Raw genomic sequence first — 26,877 nt, 5'->3', positions numbered from 1 at the left:
ATATATTTTTCTTATTGCAAGCATTGAACTTTTTGTTATTAAAGTATAAAACTTTAACATGTTGAACCTTGAATGTTCTAAAAGAATCCATAGCCTAAAGGTGTGTGAGCCTTATGAGTGATAGACATATTTTTATTAGTATTATTATTAGTCCGGGACTCATCGCCCGTGTATTCGATGAGTGGTGGCAGCGCGTATGAGCGGGTGTGTGGCCTGGGTTGGTGTGTGATTTATGCTCCCATTATAGCATAGGACAGAGGTTGAATGCTGGACTGAGAGTGGGGAGATAGATTAACCCTTGCAGGCACAACCCCAAGTCACGTCTGAAAGCAGGCACGTGACGAATAAGTGACACCACGGAGAAGGGATCCGTAACACTGAACATCCAAATAAATCTGAAATCTTTATATTATGTCCCCAAATATGACAATTTTTGATAAAGCTTTCTCTTTCGAGCAATTAAAAATATTTTATTAACACTGAGAAAAAAATTTGTTCTGATATTTTTGGATCCTCGGGTGAGATATTGTACATGGTAATATTTGTAATAATGCTGAAATCTGGATCTTCTGATATTCGGAATGTCGCCACCTTCTCTGGTCTCGCACCCTTTTTTTCTACGGCACGGTAACACTCGCCAACCAAATAAAAAAAAATAATTACTATAATATTAATATTTACAAAGGAATGTTACTTTTACATGTAGAGTCTTTCGTACCAAAGGATTGGTGAAGAGCCTCTCCGTGCTGTGGATGGAGTAGACGTATGGATCTTAATGATGGAAGTGCTTCCTCCCGCTGTACATCTTGAGCAGGACCTCGCCACTGAACTGATACGTCAACTTCTTCTTGACCTTCCTGACTTCTCCCGTCTTGCCGTAGTTGCGCAATGCCCTGGCCATTTTCTGATAAGTCATCTTCTTGCGGTTGCCTTTTTGAATACCCCAACGATGGGCAAGAGCTTCTTTGTGCTTGGAGGAAAATTGGAAGGTTCCTTTGTCTTTATCCACCCACCAAATGCTATCTTTCATGTCTCCATTGTGCAGTAGCTCTAGAAGGAACTGGTATAGACGGATCTTCTTCTTACTTCCTGCAAATAGAAGATGAAAGGTTCTAAGAAAACAGTATTGGAGAAACCTAGAGAGATTATTCCTCCAAGAGGATAAGTGATAAATGTATGATCTGCTGGGGGTTTTACCACTGGGATCTGCACCGATTCCGAGAACGAGGTCTCAACGTTCGAAGTGAATGGAGTGGTACTGCACATGCTCCAATGTGTTCACTTTCATGAGTCTATAGGTGCCGTAGTGTGCATGTCTGACCATTGCTCCTGTAGACCATGACTAGAGTAGTGGTCACGTCACTCCAGTCACACAAGAACCCCATCTTTGGAGGTCCTAACAGTCAGACACACACCTGTCACACATTTGTCATCTATGCCATCGTTGGGCGATAAATGTTGTTCATGGGATAACCCGTATTGGTTGGACTTTGAGAACTTTCCATTTTTGGAAGCCAATAGAAGTGGACAATACATTTACGACTCCAAACCACTACTGTGTACAGAAGAGAGAGCAGAAAGGAGATCCTGACCTGATTCTCCAAGAAGCATCCCATAACTAGTGTCTCGTGGATCCATCTCTCCATCTGACACTTCCAAAGGAGGGCTTTGCCTTTCATGGTCATCTTCTTCTGAGCTGGGGGGCGCAGGTGATGGGTATGGCAGACAAATGCGAGGGAGATAGGACACCTTGAAGAGAACAAAGATATACAGTCCCTGTGATATATTGGCAAGGGTAAGTTTCACATTTAAGGCAGTTCTGAAAAAGTACTACAAAAACAATGAAACAAAAAGTGAAATTCCCATTTTTCCTGGAGCCTCCTAGAAGTTGATATAACCGGAGCTGGCAAATAGCTTTGTGGCATGGTCGCGATTGCATACCTGGTGGGTCAGTGGTAATTGCGAATGCGCTGCCGTCATTGTAGGATCCAGGACGTGCATTTGTTCAATCTCCATGTGTCGGTACAAATGTTGCAGCTGGGGGGGTTGAACACTTTGCAGCTCTGTGAGCTGTGAATCAGGGAATCCATCAAGATCTCCATGTATGTGCGGGGGGTATTCCCAGTAATGTTCTAGGATGGAAGCTAAGGCAGGATTAGTCATCAGTTATTTCATATGTTGTTTTCTTGGTCTTTCTTCCTATTTTTATGTTTTTTCTTTTGCGGATTAATGATATTTAAAGATTATAGACACCTTTTTCCTAGAAGCAACAGACAGTTTGTACCTGGCATATCAGAGTGTTTAGAGAGTAGAGTAAAAAAAGCATTTATATTCTCAGGGATGGCAGAGAAAACACAAAGAACGCATCACTCCACTGAAGACAGCAGCATCCTGCACACAAAGACCTAACATCCAGCCTGTATTACTGGGATAGATACACAGACCTCAAATCCAGCCTGTATTACTAGAAGGACAAACAAACCTCAAATCCAACCTGTATTACTGGGATAGATACACAGACCTCAAATCCAGCCTGTATTACTGGAAGGACACACAAACCTCACATCCAGCCTGTATTACTGGGATAGTTACACAGACGTCAAATCCAGCCTGTATTACTAGGATAGATACACAGACGTCAAATCCAGCCTGTATTACTGGAAGGACACACAAACCTCATATCCAGCCTGTAGTACTGGGAGAACACACATACCTCAAATCCAGCCTGTATTACTGGAAGCAAACACAGGCCCCAGATCCAGTCTCTATTACTGGGAGGAACACCAAGCCTCACACCCAGCCTGTATTACTGGGAGGACACAGACCTCACATCCAGCCTGTATTACTGGAAGGACACACAGACCTCACATCCAGCCTGTATTACAGGGAGGACACACAGACCTCACATCCAGCCTGTATTACTGGGATAGATACACAGACCTCAAATACAGCCTGTATTACTAGAAGGACACACAAACCTCATATCCAGCCTGTATTACTGGGATAGATACACAGACCTCAAATCCAGCCTGTATTACTGGAAGGACACACAAACCTCATATCCAGCCTGTATTACTGGGATAGATACACAGACCTCAAATCCAACCTGTATTACTGGAAGGACACACAAACCTCATATCCAGCCTGTATTACTGGGATAGATACACAGACCTCAAATCCAGCCTGTATTACTGGAAGGACACACAAACCTCATATCCAGCCTGTAGTACTGGGAGAACACACATACCTCAAATCCAGCCTGTATTACTGGAAGCAAACACAGGCCCCAGATCCAGTCTCTATTACTGGGAGGAACACCAAGCCTCACACCCAGCCTGTATTACTGGGAGGACACAGACCTCACATCCAGCCTGTATTACTGGAAGGACACACAGACCTCACATCCAGCCTGTATTACAGGGAGGACACACAGACCTCACATCCAGCCTGTATTACTGGGATAGATACACAGACCTCAAATACAGCCTGTATTACTAGAAGGACACACAAACCTCATATCCAGCCTGTATTACTGGGATAGATACACAGACCTCAAATCCAGCCTGTATTACTGGAAGGACACACAAACCTCATATCCAGCCTGTATTACTGGGATAGATACACAGACCTCAAATCCAACCTGTATTACTGGAAGGACACACAAACCTCATATCCAGCCTGTATTACTGGGATAGATACACAGACCTCAAATCCAGCCTGTATTACTGGAAGGACACACAAACCTCACATCCAGCCTGTATTACTGGGATAGATACACAGACCTCAAATCCAGCCTGTATTACTGGAAGGACACACAAACCTCATATCCAGTCTGTATTACTGGGAGGACACACAGACCTCACATTAAGCCTGTAGTACTGAGAGGACATGCAGGGCCCACATCAAGCCTGTATTACAGGGAGGACACGCAGACCTCACATACAACCTGTATTACTGGGAGGACATACATATTTCACATACAGCCTGTATTACTGGGGGTACAAACAGACCTCTCATCCAGGATGTATTACTGGGTGGACACACACATGCCTCACATCCAGCTTCTATTACTGGGAGGAGACACAGACCCCACATCCAGCCTGTATTACTGGAAGCAAACACAGGCCCCAGATCCAGTCTCTATTACTAGGAGGAACACCAAGCCTCACATCCAGTCTGTATTACTGGGAGGCCATGCAGACCTCACATCCAGCCTGTATTACTGGAACGAAACACAGGCCCCAGATCCAGCCTGTATTACAGGGAGGACACACAGATCTCACCTCCAGCCTGTATTACTGGGAGGACACACAGACCTCACACCCAGCCTGTATTACTGGGAGGCCACGCAGACCTCACATCCAGCCTGTATTACTGGAACGAAACACAGGCCCCAGATCCACCTGTATTACAGGGAGGACACACAGATCTCACCTCCAGCCTGTATTACTGGGAGGACACACAGACCTCAGACCCAGCCTGTATTACTGGGAGGACACACAGACCTCAGACCCAGCCTGTATTACTGGGAGGACACGGACCTCACATCCAGCCTGTATTACTGGGAGGACACACAGACCTCACACCCAGCCTGTATTACTGGGAGGACACACAGACCTCACACCCAGCCTGTATTACTGGGAGGACACACAGACCTCACATCCAGCCTGTTTTACTGGGATGACACACAGACCTCACACCCAGTCTGTATTACTGGGAGGACACACAGATCTCACATCCAGCCTGCATTACTGGGAGGACACAGATCTCACATCCAGCCTGTATTACTGGGAGGACACACAGACCTCACACCCAGCCTGTATTACTGGGAGGACACACAGACCTCACACCCAGCCTGTATTACTGGGAGGCCACGCAGACCTCACATCCAGCCTGTATTACTGGGAGGACACACAGACCTCACCTCCAGCCTGTATTACTGGGAGGCCACGCAGACCTCACATACAGCCTGTATTACTGGGAGGCCACGCAGACCTCACATATAGCATGTGTTACTGTGGGGAGCACAAATTTCATGTCCATCCTGTATTATTACTATGGGAAAATGTTTTCAAAAGAAAATTCTTAAACTCAGAGCAATTCGTAAACTGAATATCAAGAGACTGACAATGAAGGAATGACAATTGCTGAATGCAACTTAGAAATACTTTTTAAATCAAAGGCAACCAATAACATAGATGAAAAAAATCATTTTTAATGTCAGCGATGTCCACAGCATTTAAAGGGAAAGTGCAGAATTTAAAAAAAAAAAACATAGCTGCGTTTTCCTAGACGAAGCACCACACCTGTTCACATTAGACGAGGACAGGGCTGAGCTGCAGTTCCACATGCACAACTATTACTATATGAAAACTATACTAGAAAATCCATCAAAAAAATGCAACATTTCTCTAATTCTTTGTTTGTTCTTGTTTTGTTTGATATATCCAGATCCACACCTTCATTTTCACAACTTATGCAATAATTACCATGGCTTTCACTGTCACTGAGGTACTGGTAATATTCAGGGGGTGGACGGTACACCTCCGGCTCATAGGGAACCAGCTCTTCCGGATGAGTCTGAGAAAGAGAAAGATGAAAAAGAGTTAATAAAGGTCATAAATGGATGACAAAGGTGTCAGATGCCCTCAGATTGGCCATTGCTCCTATGATTCTGGTATGTGAGGCTTCCCAGTAAAGTCTCAAAGTCAGACTTTCCACTAGCTGATTGCGGTCGACTCTTATAGGAGGGATCATCCCAAAATTCCTACTCTGTTGGCGAACCAGAATAGTTTTAGGGCTGCGTACCAAATTGTCCTTCTGAACTGGGTGCCGTCAAGAGAAGAAGACTACGCAGGATGTTTGGGAATCCAGCATGCATCGCAAATCAGCGATAAATGGGAATAACTGGCCGTACCAGAAATGTGACGTTGGAGAGGTCTACAGACGGTAAACTGGATCATATCAGCCGCATGGGATGAATAGATTAAAGGGGCAGACGAGAGCAGAAATCACAACGCAGCTCCATTCTACCACCACCAGCAGAAGAGTCCATGCGAATCTCTCCTCTTCCCAAGGTAGAAGGACTCAGAAATTCTAGTATTGCTAATATTATAGGCAAAATCCACGTAAGAAAGGTAACGAAGGCTCTCACCAGTCTTCAAAAAGTCAATTCTTTATTGATACCAACTCCAGATAAAATTCATAGCCAGGGGAGAGGGAGCCGAAGCTCGTGTGAGCAGGGGAAGACGACGGCCGTTTCGCGCTGTGCCTGCGCTTCTATGGGACCCATACAAGACTGCTAAGTGCCTTCGTTACCTTTCTTACGTGGATTGTGCAGATAGATATCTTTTTTTCTGAAGAGCACCTAAGGTCCTATGCAAGCGGTGTTGTAGTTCATGATGTGCCGCAACATACCCTGATCTTAAGTCTCGGAAAAACCACAATACTGGGGACTGTGCCGCTCCTGATTTTTTCACTTTAACTGACATTGGCTAATATTATAGGATCTATCAACAGTCAGAGCACTTACAGGGCACCCACCACCACGTGGAAAGGCAATAGGTCCGACCAGACTTTGTCCCAGCTTCCATCCTCAGCTTTCTCTATGGCACATATATTCTTGTTTTGTTGGACTTATCTATTTAGTAGCATTTCTGAACTCTTTGAGCTCTCATGCATGTACCATGAATAACGGGGCGCACGTTTTACTCCTTTTAGCCATGTTCTCTTTTTTGGATACTTTATAAATGTCATAAAACTTTCCTAAATCACATTATAAAGCATGTTTCATCGCAACGTGGTCCAGAACTCTGACTCCTTTGTCTCACGAAATCTCTCCTCATCTTTATCCTAGAGTTACAGTTTTTTTTTTTGCTTTAACAGACTTTTGCATAATCTCGAGCCATGGTGACTTGATGAATGAACGATCTATAGGAAGGAAGGTTGATCTTGTGGAAGCCTTGATAAGTCCACCAGGGTCTTTATCTTGATTGTACCAAGCCATTGGGTTGCTGGTCTTCGTCTTCACCTTGTTCCTTCTATTCTTCCGACCATGATGTCTTTCTCCAGTGATTGATCTCCTCGTATGATGTGTCCACGGTAGACAAGTCGTAGCTTGGTGATCATTGCCTCCAGTGACATGTCTGGCTTCATTTGTTCCAAACTTGATTTTTTTTTTCTTCTTGCCATCCATGATATTGATAACATCCATCTCCAGCACCACATTTCGAAGGCGTTGATTCTTCTTCTGTCTTGTTTCTTTAGCGTCCTGGTTTCGCATCCTTATATTACCACAGAAAAGACCAGACTTTGTAGGAGCTGTGTCTTCATCGCCAGTGAAATCTTCCTCAATTTGAAGACCTTGTCCACTGACTCCATTGTTGATTTGCCCATAGCGATTCTCCTACTGATTTCTGGTGTTGTCGCTCCATCGTGAGTGATCATAGATCCAAGTAGCTTGAAGTCCTTTACAACTTCCAGTTCATCACCGTCCATCTCAAATGTGTCCCGATCGTACCTGGCAGTAGTCAATATCTTTGTCTTGTGTTGAGTTGCAGTCCCATATACGAGCTTTCCATTTTAAAAGTCAGTAATAAGTCCTTCATTCCATCTAGACCTACAGAATGTCCACCTTTTATTCCTAAACTTGGTGATTAATATTAAAGGGGTTCTCTGTTTGAATGATCCCTACTTGTCAAGAGCACCTTCTAATAATAGGCTGATCTACAGTCTCTTCCTGCTGGGACCCCAGTGATCAACAGTAATCCATGTGCTGGGACCTCAGTGATCAGCAGTAATCCATGTGCTGGGACCTCAATGATCAGGAGTAATCTATGTGGAGGGACCTCAATGATCAGCAGTAATCCATGTGCTGGGACCTAAATGATTAGGAGTAATCCATGTGGTGGGACCTCATTGATCAGCAGTAATCCATGTGCTGGGACCTCAATGATCAAGAGTAATCCATGTGCTGGGACCTGTGATCAGCAGTAATCCATGTGCTGGGACCTCAGTGATCAGCAGTAATCCATGTGCTGGGACCTCAGTGATCAGCAGTAATCCATGTGCTGGGACCTCAGTAATCAGGAGTAATCCATGTGCTGGGACCTCAGTGATCATCAGTAATCCATGTGCTGGGACCTCAGTGATCAGCAAGTAATCCATGTGCTGGGACCTCAGTGATCAACAGTAATCCATGTGCTGGGACCTCAGTGATCAGGAGTAATCCATGTGCTGGGACCTCAGTGATCAGGAGTAATCCATGTGCTGGGACCTCAATGATCAGGAGTAATCCATGTGGAGGCACCTCAGTGATCAGCAGTAATCCATGTGCTGGGACCTCAGTGATCAGGAGTAATCCATGTGCTGGGACCTCAGTGATCAACAGTAATTCATGTGCTGGGACCTCCGTGATCAACAGTAATCCATGTGCTGGGACCTCAGTGATCAACAGTAATCCATGTGCTGGGACCTCAGTGATCAACAGTAATCCATGTGCTGGGACCTCAGTGATCAGGAGTAATCTATGTGCTGGGACCTCAGTGATCAGGAGTAATCCATGTGCTGGGACCTCAATGATCAGGAGTAATCCATGTGGAGGCACCTCAGTGATCAGCAGTAATCCATGTGCTGGGACCTCAGTGATCAGGAGTAATCCATGTGCTGGGACCTCAGTGATCAACAGTAATTCATGTGCTGGGACCTCCGTGATCAACAGTAATCCATGTGCTGGGACCTCAGTGATCAACAGTAATCCATGTGCTGGGACCTCAGTGATCAACAGTAATCCATGTGCTGGGACCTCAGTGATCAGGAGTAATCTATGTGCTGGGATCTCAGTGATCAGGAGTAATCCATGTGCTTTGACCTCAGTGATCAGGAGTAATCCATGTGCTGGGATCTCAGTGATCAGGAGTAATCCATGTGCTGGGACCTCAGTGATCAGCAGTAATCCATGTGCTGGGACCTCAGTGATCAGGAGTAATCCATGTGCTGGGACCTCAGTGATCAGGAGTAATCTATGTGCTGGGACCTCAGTGATCAGGAGTAATCCATGTGCTGGGACCTCAGTGATCAGCAAGTAATCCATGTGGAGGCACCTCAGTGATCAGCAGTAATCCATGTGCTGGGACCTCAGTGATCAGGAGTAATCCATGTGCTGGGACCTCAGTGATCAACAGTAATTCATGTGCTGGGACCTCCGTGATCAACAGTAATCCATGTGCTGGGACCTCAGTGATCAACAGTAATCCATGTGCTGGGACCTCAGTGATCAACAGTAATCCATGTGCTGGGACCTCAGTGATCAGGAGTAATCTATGTGCTGGGACCTCAGTGATCAGGAGTAATCCATGTGCTGGGACCTCAATGATCAGGAGTAATCCATGTGGAGGCACCTCAGTGATCAGCAGTAATCCATGTGCTGGGACCTCAGTGATCAGGAGTAATCCATGTGCTGGGACCTCAGTGATCAACAGTAATTCATGTGCTGGGACCTCCGTGATCAACAGTAATCCATGTGCTGGGACCTCAGTGATCAACAGTAATCCATGTGCTGGGACCTCAGTGATCAGGAGTAATCTATGTGCTGGGATCTCAGTGATCAGGAGTAATCCATGTGCTTTGACCTCAGTGATCAGGAGTAATCCATGTGCTGGGATCTCAGTGATCAGGAGTAATCCATGTGCTGGGACCTCAGTGATCAGCAGTAATCCATGTGCTGGGACCTCAGTGATCAACAGTAATCCATGTGCTGGGACCTCAGTGATCAGGAGTAATCTATGTGCTGGGACCTCAGTGATCAGGAGTAATCAATGTGCTGGGACCTCAGTGATCAGGAGTAATCAATGTGCTGGGACCTCAGTGATCAGGAGTAATCCATGTGGGAACCTGGTAGTAAGTGTTTAATTTTCCTGCAGCTCCCCAGCAGGGGGAATAAAGTATTACACGGTGCTGATCATATCAATGAGATGTCTGAGCAATGCAGGGGCATAATGATCTCAATGTAACATCGCTCTGCTCTGTAGGCTGTATGAACATAGTTTTTCTTACAAAAAAACCCTATTGAGGACCGGGCTTACCTCCACAGATAAACCTAGCACAGAGCGAAAGTAAGCAAAGCCAACTCCGAAGTCCAAGATGGAGTGGGATAAGAAAATACTAAACTACATGTAGAAAAATACAATATACTTAAAGGAAGTGAAGAGAGTAAGAGACAATATCTGGGGGATAAGGGGGGAATAAATCACTGGAGGCCTTCTTTAATGAACCTAAAGTGGTGAAAGATAAAATTATATTTAGATTTCAGAAGTCAATAAGGAAGGAATATAGTTTGATGTACGGTAATTCTAGAATTCCTGTTATTTTAGGATTACAAAAGATTGGAAGGGAAGTAATTTCACATGTTCTGCGCCATCTGTGACATCACCAACCAATCAGAAACTAGCCTGCTACAGAGCCTGTGTGACATCACTGTGCTCCCTCTATGACATCACCAACCAATCAGAAACTAGCCTGCTACAGAGCCTGTGGGACATCACTGTGCTCCCTCTGTGACATCACCAACCAATCAGAAACTAGCCTGCTACAGAGCCTGTGTGACATCACTGTGCTCCCTCTATGACATCACCAACCAATCAGAAACTAACCTGCTACAGAGCCTGTGGGACATCACTGTGCTCCCTCTACGACATCACCAACCAATCAGAAACTAGCCTGCTACAGAGCCTGTGGGACATCACTGTGCTCCCTCTATGACATCACCAACCAATCAGAAACTAGCCTGCTACAGAGCCTGTGGGACATCACTGTGCTCCCTCTACGACATCACTAACCAATCAAAAACTAGCCTGCTACAGAGCCTGTGGGACATCACTGTGCTCCCTCTATGACGTCACCAACCAATCAGAAACTAGCCTGCTACTGAGCCTGTGGGACATCACTGTGCTCCCTCTATGACATCACCAACCAATCAGAAACTAGCCTGCTACAGAGCCTGTGGGACTTCACTGTGCTCCCTCTATGACGTCACCAACCAATCAGAAACTAGCCTGCTACAGAGCCTGTGTGACATCACTGTGCTCCCTCTATGACATCACCAACCAATCAGAAACTAGCCTGCTACAGAGACTGCGTGACATCACTGTGCTCCCTCTATGACATCACCAACCAATCAGAAACTAACCTGCTACTGAGCCTGTGTGACATCACTGTGCTCCATCTAAGATGTCACCAACCAATCAGAAACTAGCCTGCTACAGAGCCTGTGGGACATCACTGTGCTCTCTCTATCACATTACCAACCAATCAGAAACTAGCCTGCTACAGAGACTGTGTGACATCACTGTGCTCCCACTATGATTTCACCAACCAATCAGAAACTAGCCTGCTACAGAGCCTGTATGACATCACTGTGCTCCCTCTATGATGTCACCAACCAATCAGAAACTAGCCTGCTACAGAGTCTGTGTGACATCACTGTGCTCCCTCTATGACATCACCAACCAATCAGAAACTAACCTGCTACTGAGCCTGTGTGACATCACTGTGCTCCATCTAAGATGTCACCAACCAATCAGAAACTAGCCTGCTACAGAGCCTGTGTGACATCACTGTGCTCCCTCTATGACATCACCGACCAATCAGAAACTAACCTGCTACAGAGCCTGTGTGACATCACTGTGCTCCCTCTATGACATCACCAACCAATCAGAAACTAACCTGCTACTGAGTCTGTGTGACATCACTGTGCTCCCTCTATGACATCACCAACCAATTAGAAACTAACCTGCTACTGAGCCTGTGTGACATCACTGTGCTCCCTCTATGACATCACCGACCAATCAGAAACTAAACTGCTACAGAGCCTGTGGGACATCACTGTGCCCCCTCTATGACATCACTGACCAATCAGAAACTAGCCTGCTACAGAGACTGTGACATCACTGTGCTTCCTCTATGACATCACCAACCAATCAGAAACTAGCCTGCTACAGAGCCTGTGGGACATCACTGTGCTCCCTCTACGACATCACCAACCAATCAGAAACTAACCTGCTACAGAGCCTGTGTGACATCACTGTGCTCCCACTATGACATCACCGACCAATCAGAAACTAACCTGCTACAGAGCCTGTGGGATATCACTGTGCTCCCTCTATCACATCACTGACCAATCAGAAACTAGCCTGCTACAGAGACTTTGACATCACTGTGCTCCCTCTATGACATCACCAACCAATCAGAAACTAGCCTGCTACAGAGCCTGTGTGACATCACTGTGCTCCCTCTATGACATCACCAACCAATCAGAAACTAGCCTGCTACAGAGCCTGTGTGACATCACTGTGCTCCCTCTATGATGTCACCAACCAATCAGAAACTAACCTGCTACAGAGCCTGTGGGACATCACTGTACTCCCTCTATGACATCACCAACCAATCAGAAACTAACCTGCTACAGAGCCTGTGTGACATCACTGTGCTCCCTCTATGACATCACCGACCAATCAGAAACTAACCTGCTACAGAGCCTGTGTGACATCACTGTGCTCCCTCTATGACATCACCAACCAATCAGAAACTAGCCTGCTACAGAGCCTGTGTGACATCACTGTGCTCCCTCTATGACATCACCGACCAATCAGAAACTAACCTGCTACAGAGCCTGTGTGACATCACTGTGCTCCCTCTATGACATCACCGACCAATCACAAACTAACCTGCTACAGAGACTGTGTGACATCACTGTGCTCCCTCTATGACATCACCGACCAATCAGAAACTAACCTGCTACAGAGCCTGTGTGACATCACTGTGCTCCCTCTAAGACATCACCAACCAATCAGAAACTAGCCTGCTACAGAGCCTGTGTGACATCACTGTGCTCCCTCTATGACATCACCGACCAATCAGAAACTAACCTGCTACAGAGACTGTGTGACATCACTGTGCTCCCTCTATGACATCACGACCAATCAGAAACTAACCTGCTACAGAGACTGTGTGACATCACTGTGCTCCCTCTATGACGTCACCAACCAATCAGAAACTAGCCTGCTACAGAGCCTGTGGGACATCACTGTGCTCCCTCTACGACATCACCAACCAATCAGAAACTAGCCTGCTACAGAGCCTGTGGGACATCACTGTGCTCCCTCTACGACATCACCAACCAATCAGAAACTAACCTGCTACAGAGACTGTGTGACATCACTGTGCTCCATCTATGACGTCACCAACCAATCAGAAACTAGCCTGCTACAGAGCCTGTGGGACATCACTGTGCTCCCTCTATGACATCACCAACCAATCAGAAACTAGCCTGCTACAGAGACTGTGTGACATCACTGTGCTCCCTCTATGACATCACCAACCAATCAGAAACTAACCTGCTACTGAGCCTGTGTGACATCACTGTGCTCCATCTAAGATGTCACCAACCAATCAGAAACTAGCCTGCTACAGAGCCTGTGGGACATCACTGTGCTCTCTCTATCACATTACCAACCAATCAGAAACTAGCCTGCTACAGAGACTGTGTGACATCACTGTGCTTCCACTATGATGTCACCAACCAATCAGAAACTAACCTGCTACTGAGCCTGTGGGACATCACTGTGCACCCTCTATGACATCACCAACCAATCAGAAACTAACCTGCTACTGAGCCTGTGTGACATCACTGTGCTCCATCTAAGATGTCACCAACCAATCAGAAACTAGCCTGCTACAGAGCCTGTGGGACATCACTGTGCTCTCTCTATCACATTACCAACCAATCAGAAACTAGCCTGCTACAGAGACTGTGTGACATCACTGTGCTTCCACTATGATGTCACCAACCAATCAGAAACTAACCTGCTACAGAGCCTGTGTGACATCACTATGCTCCCTCTATGACATCACCAACCAATCAGAAACTAACCTGCTACAGAGCCTGTGTGACATCACTGTGCTCCCTCTATGACATCACCAACCAATCAGAAACTAACCTGCTACTGAGTCTGTGTGACATCACTGTGCTCCCTCTATGACATCACCAACCAATTAGAAACTAACCTGCTACTGAGCCTGTGTGACATCACTGTGCTCCCTCTATGACATCACCGACCAATCAGAAACTAACCTGCTACAGAGCCTGTGGGACATCACTGTGCCCCCTCTATGACATCACTGACCAATCGGAAACTAGCCTGCTACAGAGATTGTGACATCACTGTGCTTCCTCTATGACATCACCAACCAATCAGAAACTAGCCTGCTACAGAGCCTGTGGGACATCACTGTGCTCCCTCTACGACATCACCAACCAATCAGAAACTAACCTGCTACAGAGCCTGTGTGACATCACTGTGCTCCCTCTATGACATCACCGACCAATCACAAACTAACCTGCTACAGAGCCTGTGGGATATCACTGTGCTCCCTCTATGACATCACTGACCAATCAGAAACTAGCCTGCTACAGAGACTGTGACATCACTGTGCTCCCTCTATGACATCACCAACCAATCAGAAACTAGCCTGCTACAGAGCCTGTGTGACATCACTGTGCTCCCTCTATGACATCACCAACCAATCAGAAACTAGCCTGCTACAGAGCCTGTGTGACATCACTGGGCTCCCTCTATGATGTCACCAACCAATCAGAAACTAACCTGCTACAGAGCCTGTGGGACATCACTGTGCTCCCTCTATGACATCACCAACCAATCAGAAACTAACCTGCTACAGAGCCTGTGTGACATCACTGTGCTCCCTCTATGACATCACTGACCAATCAGAAACTAACCTGCTACAGAGCCTGTGTGACATCACTGTGCTCCCTCTATGACATCACCAACCAATCAGAAACTAGCCTGCTACAGAGCCTGTGTGACATCACTGTGCTCCCTCTATGACGTCACCGATCAATCAGAAACTAACCTGCTACAGAGCCTGTGTGACATCACTGTGCTCCCTCTATGACATCACCGACCAATCAGAAACTAACCTGCTACAGAGACTGTGTGACATCACTGTGCTCCCTCTATGACATCACCGACCAATCAGAAACTAACCTGCTACAGAGACTGTGTGACATCACTGTGCTCCCTCTATGACATCACCAACCAATCAGAAACTAGCCTGCTACAGAGACTGTGTGACATCACTTTGCTCCCTCTATGACATCACCGACCAATCAGAAACTAGCCTGCTACAGAGCCTGTGGGACATCACTGTGCTCCCTCTATGACATAGTAACATAGTAACATAGTAACATAGTTAGTAAGGCCGAAAAAAGACATTTGTCCATCCAGTTCAGCCTATATTCCATCATAATAAATACCCAGATCTACGTCCTTCTACAGAACCTAATAATTGTATGATACAATATTGTTCTGCTCCAGGAAGACATCCAGGCCTCTCTTGAACCCCTCGACTGAGTTCGCCATCACCACCTCCTCAGGCAAGCAATTCCAGATTCTCACTGCCCTAACAGTAAAGAATCCTCTTCTATGTTGGTGGAAAAACCTTCTCTCCTCCAGACGCAAAGAATGCCCCCTTGTGCCCGTCACCTTCCTTGGTATAAACAGATCCTCAGCGAGATATTTGTATTGTCCCCTTATATACTTATACATGGTTATTAGATCGCCCCTCAGTCGTCTTTTTTCTAGACTAAATAATCCTAATTTCGCTAATCTATCTGGGTATTGTAGTTCTCCCATCCCCTTTATTAATTTTGTTGCCCTCCTTTGTACTCTCTCTAGTTCCATTATATCCTTCCTGAGCACCGGTGCCCAGAACTGGACACAGTACTCCATGTGCGGTCTAACTAGGGATTTGTACAGAGGCAGTATAATGCTCTCATCATGTGTATCCAGACCTCTTTTAATGCACCCCATGATCCTGTTTGCCTTGGCAGCTGCTGCCTGGTACTGGCTGCTCCAGGTAAGTTTATCATTAACTAGGATCCCCAAATCCTTCTCCCTGTCAGATTTACCCAGTGGTTTCCCGTTCAGTGTGTAATGGTGATATTGATTCCTTCTTCCCATGTGTATAACCTTACATTTATCATTGTTAAACCTCATCTGCCACCTTTCAGCCCAAGTTTCCAACTTATCCAGATCCATCTGTAGCAGAATACTATCTTCTCTTGTATTAACTGCTTTACATAGTTTTGTATCATCTGCAAATATCGATATTTTACTGTGTAAACCTTCTACCAGATCATTAATGAATATGTTGAAGAGAACAGGTCCCAATACCGACCCCTGCGGTACCCCACTGGTCACAGCGACCCAGTTAGAGACTATACCATTTATAACCACCCTCTGCTTTCTATCACTAAGCCAGTTACTAACCCATTTACACACAATTTCCCCCAGACCAAGCATTCTCATTGTGTACCAACCTCTTGTGCGGCACGGTATCAAACGCTTTGGAAAAATTGAGATATACCACGTCCAATGACTCACCGTGGTCCAGCCTATAGCTTACCTCTTCATAAAAACTGATTAGATTGGTTTGACAGGAGCGATTTCTCATAAACCCATGCTGATATGGAGTTAAACAGTTATTCTCATTGAGATAATCCAGAATAACATCCCTCAGAAACCCTTCAAATATTTTACCAACAATAGAGGTTAGACTTACTGGCCTATAATTTCCAGGTTCACTTTTAGAGCCCTTTTTGAATATTGGCACCACATTTGCTATGCGCCAGTCCTGCGGAACAGACCCTGTCGCTATAGAGTCCCTAAAAATAAGAAATAATGGTTTATCTATTACATTACTTAGTTCTCTTAGTACTCGTGGGTGTATGCCATCCGGACCCGGAAATTTATCTATTTTAATCTTATTTAGCCGGTTTCGCACCTCTTCTTGGGTTAGATTGGTGACCCTTAATATAGGGTTTTCATTGTTTCTTGGGATTTCACCTAGCATTTCATTTTCCACCGTGAATACCGTGGAGAAGAAGGTGTTTAATATGTTAGCTTTTTCTTCGTCATCTACAACCATTCTTTCCTCACTATTTTTTAAGGGGCCTACATTTTCAGTTTTTATTCTTTTACTATTGATATAGTTGAAGAACAGTTTGGGATTAGTTTTACTCTCCTTAGCAATGTGCTTCTCTGTTTCCTTTTTGGCAGCTTTAATTAGTTTTTTAGATAAAGTATTTTTCTCCCTATAGTTTTTTAGAGCTTCAGTGGTGCCATCCTGCTTTAGTAGTGCAAATGCTTTCTTTTTACTGTTAATTGCCTGTCTTACTTCTTTGTTTAGCCACATTGGGTTTTTCCTATTTCTAGTCCTTTTATTCCCACAAGGTATAAACCGCTTACACTGCCTATTTAGGATGTTCTTAAACATTTCCCATTTATTATCTGTATTCTTATTTCTGAGGATATTGTCCCAGTCTACCAGATTAAGGGCATCTCTAAGCTGGTCAAACTTTGCCTTCCTAAAGTTCAGTGTTTTTGTGACTCCCTGACAAGTCCCCCTAGTGAAAGACAGGTGAAACTCTACAATATTGTGGTCGCTATTTCCTAGATGCCCGACCACCTGCAGATTTGTTATTCTGTCAGGTCTATTAGATAGTATTAGGTCTAAAAGTGCTGCTCCTCTGGTTGGATTCTGCACCAATTGTGAAAGATAATTTTTCTTGGTTATTAGCAGAAACCTGTTGCCTTTATGGGTTTCACAGGTTTCTGTTTCCCAGTTAATATCTGGGTAGTTAAAGTCCCCCATAACCAGGACCTCATTAAGGGTTGCAGCTTCATCTATCTGCTTTAGAAGTAGACTTTCCATGGTTTCTGCTATATTTGGGGGTTTGTAACAGACCCCAATGAGAATTTTGTTACCATTTTTCCCTCCATGAATTTCGACCCATATGGACTCGACATCCTCATTTCCTTCACTAATATCCTCCCTTAAAGTGGACTTTAGACAAGACTTTACATAGAGACAAACCCCTCCTCCTCTCCGATTTTTACGATCCTTTCTAAACAGACTGTAACCCTGTAAGTTAACTGCCCAGTCATAGCTTTCATCTAACCATGTCTCGGTTATTCCCACTATGTCAAAGTTACCTGTAGATATTTCTGCTTCTAGTTCTTCCATCTTGTTTGTCAGGCTTCTGGCGTTTGCGAGCATGCAGTTTAGAGGATTTTGTTTTGTTCCAATCTCCTCGCTGTGGATTGTTTTAGAAATGTTCTTACCTCCCATCTGAGTATGTTTTCCTGGGTCTTCTTTGTTCAAGTCTAATGTTTTTCTTCCCGTCCCCTCTTCTTCTAGTTTAACGCCCTCCTGATGAGTGTAGCGAGTCTTCTGGCGAATGTGTGTTTCCCAGGTTTGTTGAGGTGTAGTCCGTCTCTGGCGAGGAGTCCATCGTACAAGTAATTCACACCGTGGTCCAGGAATCCGAATCCTTGTTGTCTGCACCATCGTCTTAGCCAGTTGTTTGCATCAAGGATCCTGTTCCATCTCCTGGTGCCATGCCCGTCTACTGGAAGGATAGAAGAAAAAACTACCTGTGCATCAAGTTCCTTTACTTTCTTCCCCAACTCTTCAAAGTCCTTGCAGATTGTCGGTAGGTCCTTCCTTGCCGTGTCATTGGTGCCAACATGTATCAGAAGAAATGGGTGGACGTCCTTGGAGCTGAAGAGCTTTGGTATCCTATCGGTCACATCCTTGATCATCGCACCTGGAAGGCAGCATACTTCTCTTGCGGTTATGTCCGGTCTGCAGATGGCTGCTTCTGTGCCTCTCAGTAGTGAGTCTCCCACCACCACCACTCTTCGTTGCTTCTTGGCTGTACTTTTTGCAGTCACTTGTTGCTGTGTGCCCTTTTCTTTTTTGCTTGCTGGTATTGCTTCATCCTTAGGTGTGCCATCTTCATCCTCTACAAAGATTTGATATCGGTTCTTCAGTTGTGTGGTTGGTGATTTCACCATGGTCTTCTTGCTTCTTTTGGTCACATGCTTCCACTCATCTGCTTTTGGAGGTTCTCTGACACTTTTTTCACCTTCTGTGACCAGTAGAGATGCTTCTGTTCTGTCGAGAAAGTCTTCATTCTCTTTGATGAGTTTCAAAGTTGCTATTCTTTCTTCCAGACCCAGCACCTTTTCTTCTAAAAGGGCCACTAGTCTACACTTCTGACAGGTGAAATTTGATTCTTCTTCTGGTCGATCTGTGAACATGTAGCACATGCTGCAGCTCACCATGTAGGTTGTCACATCTGCCATGTTGCTCCTAGATCCTGCTGACTTGCTGTGTGTTTTCCTTCTTGTGTAATCTACTCAGCCAAGCTCTCTTGCAATAATATCCTACAGGCAAAAATTAGCGTGCCGTAAGGCGCGCGGTTTGGTGATGTTTTCCAAGCAGCTGGTCCCGGCTGTACCCAACGATCTTCTAGCTTAGGGAGACTTCGCTTTTCCCAGAAGGCACCTGGAATATGCAAATTAGCCTCCTCAAGCTTGAATCCCTGGTTTGGTGATGTTTTCCAAGCAGCTGGTCCCGGCTGTACCCAACGATCTTCTAGCTTAGGGAGACTTCGCTTTTCCCAGAAGGCACCTGGAATATGCAAATTAGCCTCCTCAAGCTTGAATCCCTGGTTTGGTGATGTTTTCCAAGCAGCTGGTCCCGGCTGTACAAAAACGATCTTCTAGCTTAGGGAGACTTCGCTTTTCCCAGAAGGCACCTGGAATATGCAAATTAGCCTCCTCAAGCTTGAATCCCTGGTTTGGTGATGTTTTCCAAGCAGCTGGTCCCGGCTGTACCCAACGATGTTCTAGCTTAGGGAGACTTCGCTTTTCCCAGAAGGCACCTGGAATATGCAAATTAGCCTCCTCAAGCTTGAATCCCTGGTTTGGTGATGTTTTCCAAGCAGCTGGTCCCGGCTGTACCCAACGATCTTCTAGCTTAGGGAGACTTCGCTTTTCCCAGAAGGCACCTGGAATATGCAAATTAGCCTCCTCAAGCTTGAATCCCTGGTTTAGGGACCAACCAATCAGAAACTAGCCTGCTACTGAGCCTGTGTGACATCACTGTGCTCCCTCTATGACGTCACCAACCAATCAGAAACTAGCCTGCTACAGAGACTGTGTGACATCACTGTGCTCCCTCTATGACATCACCGACCAATCAGAAACTAGCCTGCTACAGAGCCTATGGGACATCACTGTGCTCCCTCTATGACGTCACCAACCAATCAGAAACTAGCCTGCTACTGAGTCTGTGTGACATCACTGTGCTCCCTCTATGACGTTACCAACCAATCAGAAACTAGCCTGCTACAGAGACTGTGTGACATCACTGTGCTCCCTCTATGACATCACCAACCAATCAGAAACTAGCCTGCTACAGAGACTGTGTGACATCACTGTGCTCCCTCTATGACATCACCGACCAATCAGAAACTAGCCTGCTACAGAGCCTGTGGGACATCACTGTGCTCCCTCTATGACGTCACCAACCAATCAGAAACTAGCCTGCTACTGAGCCTGTGTGACATCACTGTGCTCCCTCTATGACGTCACCAACCAATCAGAAACTAGCCTGCTACAGAGCCTGTGGGACATCACTGTGCTCCCTCTATGACGTCACCAACCAATCAGAAACTAACCTGCTACTGAGCCTGTGTGACATCACTGTGCTCCCTCTATGACATCACCAACCAAATAGAAACTGACCACAAAGTATTGCAATTTACTCCAAATAAATGAGTTTTTGGTGAGTTTTTGATGCTATGCATTTCCTGCCCCCAAAATCGCCGTGTCTTATTACAGTTCCAGCAGAAATCTCCTGCCCCCTGCAGTGCGTGTTTGAAGTCTGCAACATGTCAATTTCTGTTACGAATATGCTGCATTTTATGTGCAGATTATCCCCAGACAATCCACAGATATAAAATGCATTTAATCCTCAGATTAAGTTTTTTTATTAGGTTTTGTGAAAGCTACATTAATTTAAAACACCATACCAAAAACGACAAGAAACCAAGGTCAAAAACACGGGAAACATGCATGTAAAAAATGGAAATAACATGGAAATAACTTGAATTTATCTAGTAGGTGCAGAAAATCTACAACATCAAAAATTGCACAGAAGTAATTTGTTTATACATGGACCAAATGTGACGCTGTAAATACGGTGAAAACACGATAAGTTTCAACCTATTTCTAAATAATAATAAGACTTTAAAAATGTATTTGATAATACATGACATCTGTCTATTATCTAACTATTATCTATCATCTATCTATTATCTATCTATCATCATCTGTCTATTATTTATCTATCAATCTATTATCTATCATCATCTATTATCTATCTATCATCTGTTTAACTATTAGCTATCATCTGTTATCTATCTGTCTATCATCTATCAATCTATTATCCATCATCATCTATTATCTATCTATCTATCATCTATCTATTATATTATCTATAATCTATCTATCTATTAGATATCTATCTTCTATTATATATCTATCATCCATCATCTATTATCTATCCATCATCTATTATCTATCTATTATCTATCTATCATCTATCATCTATCTATTATCTATCATCTATTATCTATCTATCTATTATCTATCATCTATCTATCTATTATCTATCATCTATTATCTATCTATCTATTATCTATCATCTATCTATCTATTATCTATCATCTATTATCTATCTATCTATTATCTATCATCTATCTATTATCTATCATCTATCTATCATCTATCTATCTATTATCTATCAGCTATTATCTATCTATTATCTATCATCTATCTATCTATTATCTATCATCTATTATCTATCTATCTATTATCTATCATCTATCTATCTATTATCTATCATCTATCTATCTATCTATTATCTATCATCTATCTATCTATTATCTATCATCTATCTATTATCTATCATCTATCTAACTATCATCTATCTATTATCTATTATCTATTATCTATCATCTATCTATCATCTATCTATTATCTATTATCTATCATCTATCTATCTCTCTATTATCTATCTATGATCTATCTCATACTTATCTTCCTATAAATGTATCCATATCTCATATCTATCCATCTGTCTAAAACAAAACACAATTTGTACAGACACGTATCCAATCCATCATTGTGAAACCTCTGGGACACTTAGATGTGGACATGGAATAGTGTCTGAGGTTGTGGTGTCTTATGACCGTTTCCAGATATTTCTTATGACTCACATTTCTGGTAACAATACTAATTATTAATAAATTATTAACACATTGGGATGGTCACATGTAAGGGAATAGCATTCACAGTAATTACACATATTGGGCACCAGGGCCGGGTATGTCTATCGCACTCCATAAAGCTGCACGCATGCTAATAACAATGCTCAATGCCACAATGCCCTCCAATGCCAGACGCAATGCCCTCCAATGCCAACCACAATGCCCTGCAATGCCAACCACAATGCCCTGCAATGCCAACCACAATGCCTTCCAATGTCAGCCACAATGCCCTCCAATGCAAGCCGCAATGCCCTGCAATGCCAGCCACAATGCCCTGCAATGCCAACCACAATGCCCTGCAATGCCAGACGCAATGCCCTCCAATGCCAACCACAATGCCCTCCAATGCCAGCCACAATGCCATCCAATGTCAACCACAATGCCCTCCAATGCCAGACGCAATGCCCGCCAATGCCAACCACAATGTCCTCCAATGCCAGCCATAATGCCCTCCATTGCCAGCCACAATGCCAGCTGCAATGCCAGCTGCAATGCCCTCCAATGCCAGCAGCAATACCATCCAATGCCAGCAGCAATACCCTCCGTGCCAGCCACAATGCCCTCCACAATGCCCTCCAATGCCAACCTCAATGCCCTCCAATGCCAACCACAATGCCCTCCAATGCCAGCCATGTTGATCCTGTCTTTTGGGGTGCATGTCGCGGGCTCAGGATACACGTCAGGTGCCAGCAGTGATCAGGGAGGGCGACACCTGCTACAACTGAGCAGGAGGGAGGGATCCACTTTCTGGGACTGATCAAATGTGGAAAACAAAATCACAGATTAAGTTTGAATAATAATCTACAATGTTACGATTCGTTACCTTATTTACAAAGATCTGAATAATAAAGAATATGAACACATTTGTATCACTGCGTCCATGACGGTCCGAACTATTAAAATATCAGGTTATCCATCGCGTACAGCGTGATCTCCACCACACACTGTCAGAGTTGCTGCTTTGCGGTCACTTGGCCTCCAAAACACATAATAAACAAGTCATGAAAAATCTGCATCTAACAAACGGGAAAATAACCGCAGCTCGTCTCACAAAAACAAAGCTGAACAAAAAATTAATATGTGTCACTGTATGGCGACACAAGCCGATATTTATAAGTTGTTTTTTTTATTATTTTAAAGAGGTAAAACGGAATATAAACTAAATAAATCTGGCATTGCCGAAATCGAACTGATCCACAGAATGAAGTTATTATTTTTTACTGCATGGTGATGTGTATAAATATTAAACTAAATAGAAAAAGCAATTGTGGATTTTCATTTATATGGTGATGTCGACTGAAAAATAAAAAATATATGAACAATGATGGCGGAAGTGATCGGTGGTGGATCAGGAGATTCCGCAGTGGAGACTTCCTGCTGGCACGGTTGTTTGTTTCATTGCAGCCATTTGGTAAATTAAAAAAAGTTAATTTTTCCTCATTAATGTGCACTCTGCACCCCATCTTCACTGAAAAAAAAACAAATGTAGTAATTTTTACAAATTTAATAAAAAAAAACCTGAAATATCCCATGGCCATAAGTCTTCAGCCCCTTTGCTCAGTATTGGGTAGAAGCCCCTTTTGAGCTCGTACAGCCATGAGTCTTCTTGGGAATGATGCCACAAGTTTTTCACCCCTGGATTTGGGGATCCTCGGCCATTCTTCCTTGCAGATCCTCTTCAGTTCCGTCAGGTTGGATGGTGAACGTTGGTGGACGCCATTTTCAGGTCTCTCCAGAGATGCTCATTGGGTTTAGGTCAGGGCTCTGGCTGGGCCGGTCAGGAATGGTCACAGAGTTGTTCTGAAGCCGCTCCTTTGTTATTTTAGCTGTGTGCTTAGGGTCATTGTCTTGTTGGAAGGTGAACCTTCGGCCAAGTCTGACTGGTGGACGGCTGCAGTGATGGTTGTGTAACTTTCTCCCATCTCCCTACTACATCTCTGGAGCTCAGCCACAGTGATCTTGGGGTTCTTCTTTACCTCTCATCAAGGCTCTTCTTCCACGATTGCTCAGTTTGGGTGGACGGCCAGGTCTAGGAAGACTTCTGGAGGTCCTAAACTTCTTCCATTTAAGGATTATGGAGGCCACTGTGCTCTTAGGAACCTTGAGTCCTGCAGAAATTCTGTGGTAACCTTGGCCAGATCTGTGCCTTGCCACATCTCTGTCTCTGAGCTCCTTGGCCAGTTCCTTTGACCTCATGATTCTCCTTTAGGCTACTTTCACACTAGCGTTAACTGCAATCCGTCACAATGCGTCGTTTTGCAGAAAAAACGCATCCTGCAAAAGTGCTTGCAGGATGCGTTTTTTCCCCATAGACTTGTATTGACAACGCATTGCGACGGATTGCCACACGTCGCATCCGTCGTGAGACGGATGCGTCGTGCTTTGGCGGACCGTCGGGAGCAAAAAACGCTACATGTAACGTTTTTTGCTCCTGACGGACCGCTTTTTCCGACAGCGTATGCGCGGCTGGAACTCCGCCCCCACCTCCCCTCACCTCACAATGAGGCAGCGGATGCGCCGGAGAAATGCATCCGCTGCCTCCGTTGTGCAGTGCGTTAAACGCTAGCGTCGGAATCTCTGCCCGACGCACTGCGACGGGGAGATTCCGACGCTAGTGTGAAAGTAGCCTTAGTCTATCATGCACTGTGAGCGGTGAGGTCTTATATAGACAGGTGTGCGCCTTTCCAAATCAAGTCCTATCAGTTTAATTACACACAGCTGGACTCCAATGAAGGAGTAGAACCATCTCAAGGAGGATCACAAGGAAATGGACAGAATGGGACTTACATATGAGGGTCTGAGCAAAGGGGCTGAAGACTTATGACCACGTGATATTTCAGTTTTTCTTTTTTAATAAATATGCAAAAATGTCTACATTTCAGTTTTTTTTTTAGTCAAGATGGGGTGCAGAGAAAATGAGAAAAAAATGAACTTTTCTGAATTTACCAAATGGCTGCAATGAAACAAAGAGTGAAAAATTTAAAGGGATCTGAATACTTTCTGTACCCACTGTAGATAGAAAAATAGATAGATAGATAGATAAATAGATAGATAGATAGATAGATAGATAGATAGATAGATAGATAACAGATGGATAGATGATAGATAAATAAATAGATAATAGAAAGATAGATAGATAATAGATAGATAAATAAATAAATAGATAATAGATAGATAACAGACAGATAGATAATAGATATACAGATAATAGATGATAGATAATAGATAGATGATAGATAGGTATACAGGTTAGAGATATAATAGATAGATAATAGATATATATATATCGAGATAATTAGATAATAGATAGATATACAGATAATATATAAATAATATATAGATATATATACTAAATAGATAATAGATAGATATACAGATCATAGATAGATAATAGATAGCTAGACAAGAGAGATAGAATAGATAGATAAATAGATATTAGATAGATATATATCGATAATAGATGATAGATAGATAATAGATAGATATACAGATAGATAGATAATAGATACTAGATAGATAATAGATATATAATAGATAGCTAGACAAGAGAGATATGATAAATAGATAGATAGATATTCTTGATAAAACACATTGACAGCAAAAATTCCTTAAAATCCAAAATAGCCCTAGCACTTGTTCTTGGAGGCAGAAGCGTCACCCAGAGGCCTCATCCACCATGTGCCGTTTATAACCCGGGTTTTCGGGCAGAGGGATCTCTGGATCCTCCATGTACAGTGAATATGACCACTACCTCCCATACACATCTCCTCTCTCTACAGGGGAGGGCGATTAGCCATCATTTTGTGATATTTTAACTAAAATATCTATTACATTTTTAGAGAACAATTAGATGGATATCTGATACATTTAATGGCTATTTTCTCTGTTCTACAGTTTCTATTTGTTTATTATAGTCGTTTTTACAATTGTTGCACTTTTTTGTTACTTTCCATTATTGGGATCTTCAGACTTTTATAGGTTTAGAACGGTAAAATCGATACATTTTTTTTACTTTCTAGGACACTTTGTTTCTCCAGACATTTGCTTATGTGAGTAGAATTTCTCTCCAGAATTAATCGACCTTCATTCCTTGATTGAGTCTTCTGTCTTTTTGTACATTTATATATTGTGCTCTTATATATTCCCCATGTGTGCTCACATTATAAATATACGAGTCCCCTATAAATCCCACCACCGATCTGATGATAATATTATAATTTGTTCTATCATTCCTCTATCCATTGAGCTTAAATAAAACATTTCGGTCATTATACCATAATTTATACATTTTAGACCAGTGGAACAAAGGGGATATTACTCCAGTCATTTACTACTGGTAGTATTACATTACCTAGAACAATTGATAGTTTTGATATATTACCTAGAAGAACAGTTTTAGCAAAGTATTTTGTTACCAGCCCAATAGATCTTATCTCTTTATTATTATTACATCTTCCTAAAGCTTTCTGACTTTATAATTAGCACTAGTAGAGTATCCGTAGGAATAGATTATGCCCCAAAAAATCAACTTCTATACTCATAAAATCCCCCCAAAATAATCATTTTAGATAATTAAGACCAGGACAATTAGTCTAGCAATGGTCTGGAAGCCCCTCAGG

The 26,877-nt window shown here is 43.7% G+C and overlaps 1 protein-coding gene across 4 annotated transcripts in view; it reads right to left on the bottom strand.

Annotated features, from left to right (window-relative positions):
• Positions 1-443: 443 nt before the first annotated feature.
• SPI1 (Spi-1 proto-oncogene) overlaps positions 444-26,877 on the bottom strand; it is a 52,133-nt gene continuing 25,699 nt past the window's right edge. For 2 of the 4 annotated variants that reach the window (XM_069739730.1, XM_069739728.1), the window contains exons 2-5: positions 5,490-5,580; positions 1,942-2,144; positions 1,593-1,749; positions 444-1,089 (exon numbers count right to left, since the gene is read on the bottom strand). In XM_069739730.1, coding sequence (XP_069595831.1) covers positions 773-1,089; positions 1,593-1,749; positions 1,942-2,144; positions 5,490-5,580 — 768 coding nt within the window. In that variant the 3' untranslated portion in view covers positions 444-772. The remainder of the gene's footprint in view (positions 1,090-1,592; positions 1,750-1,941; positions 2,145-5,489; positions 5,581-26,877) is intronic. The other 2 variants (XM_069739731.1, XM_069739729.1) reach the window with 1 other exon arrangement.

This window comes from Ranitomeya imitator, chromosome 9 (genome assembly GCF_032444005.1).
Source record: "Ranitomeya imitator isolate aRanImi1 chromosome 9, aRanImi1.pri, whole genome shotgun sequence".
Lineage (NCBI taxonomy): Eukaryota > Metazoa > Chordata > Amphibia > Anura > Dendrobatidae > Ranitomeya > Ranitomeya imitator.
The sequence above is the reverse complement of the archived record's forward strand: the minus strand, read 5'-3'. Positions and strand labels throughout refer to the sequence as shown.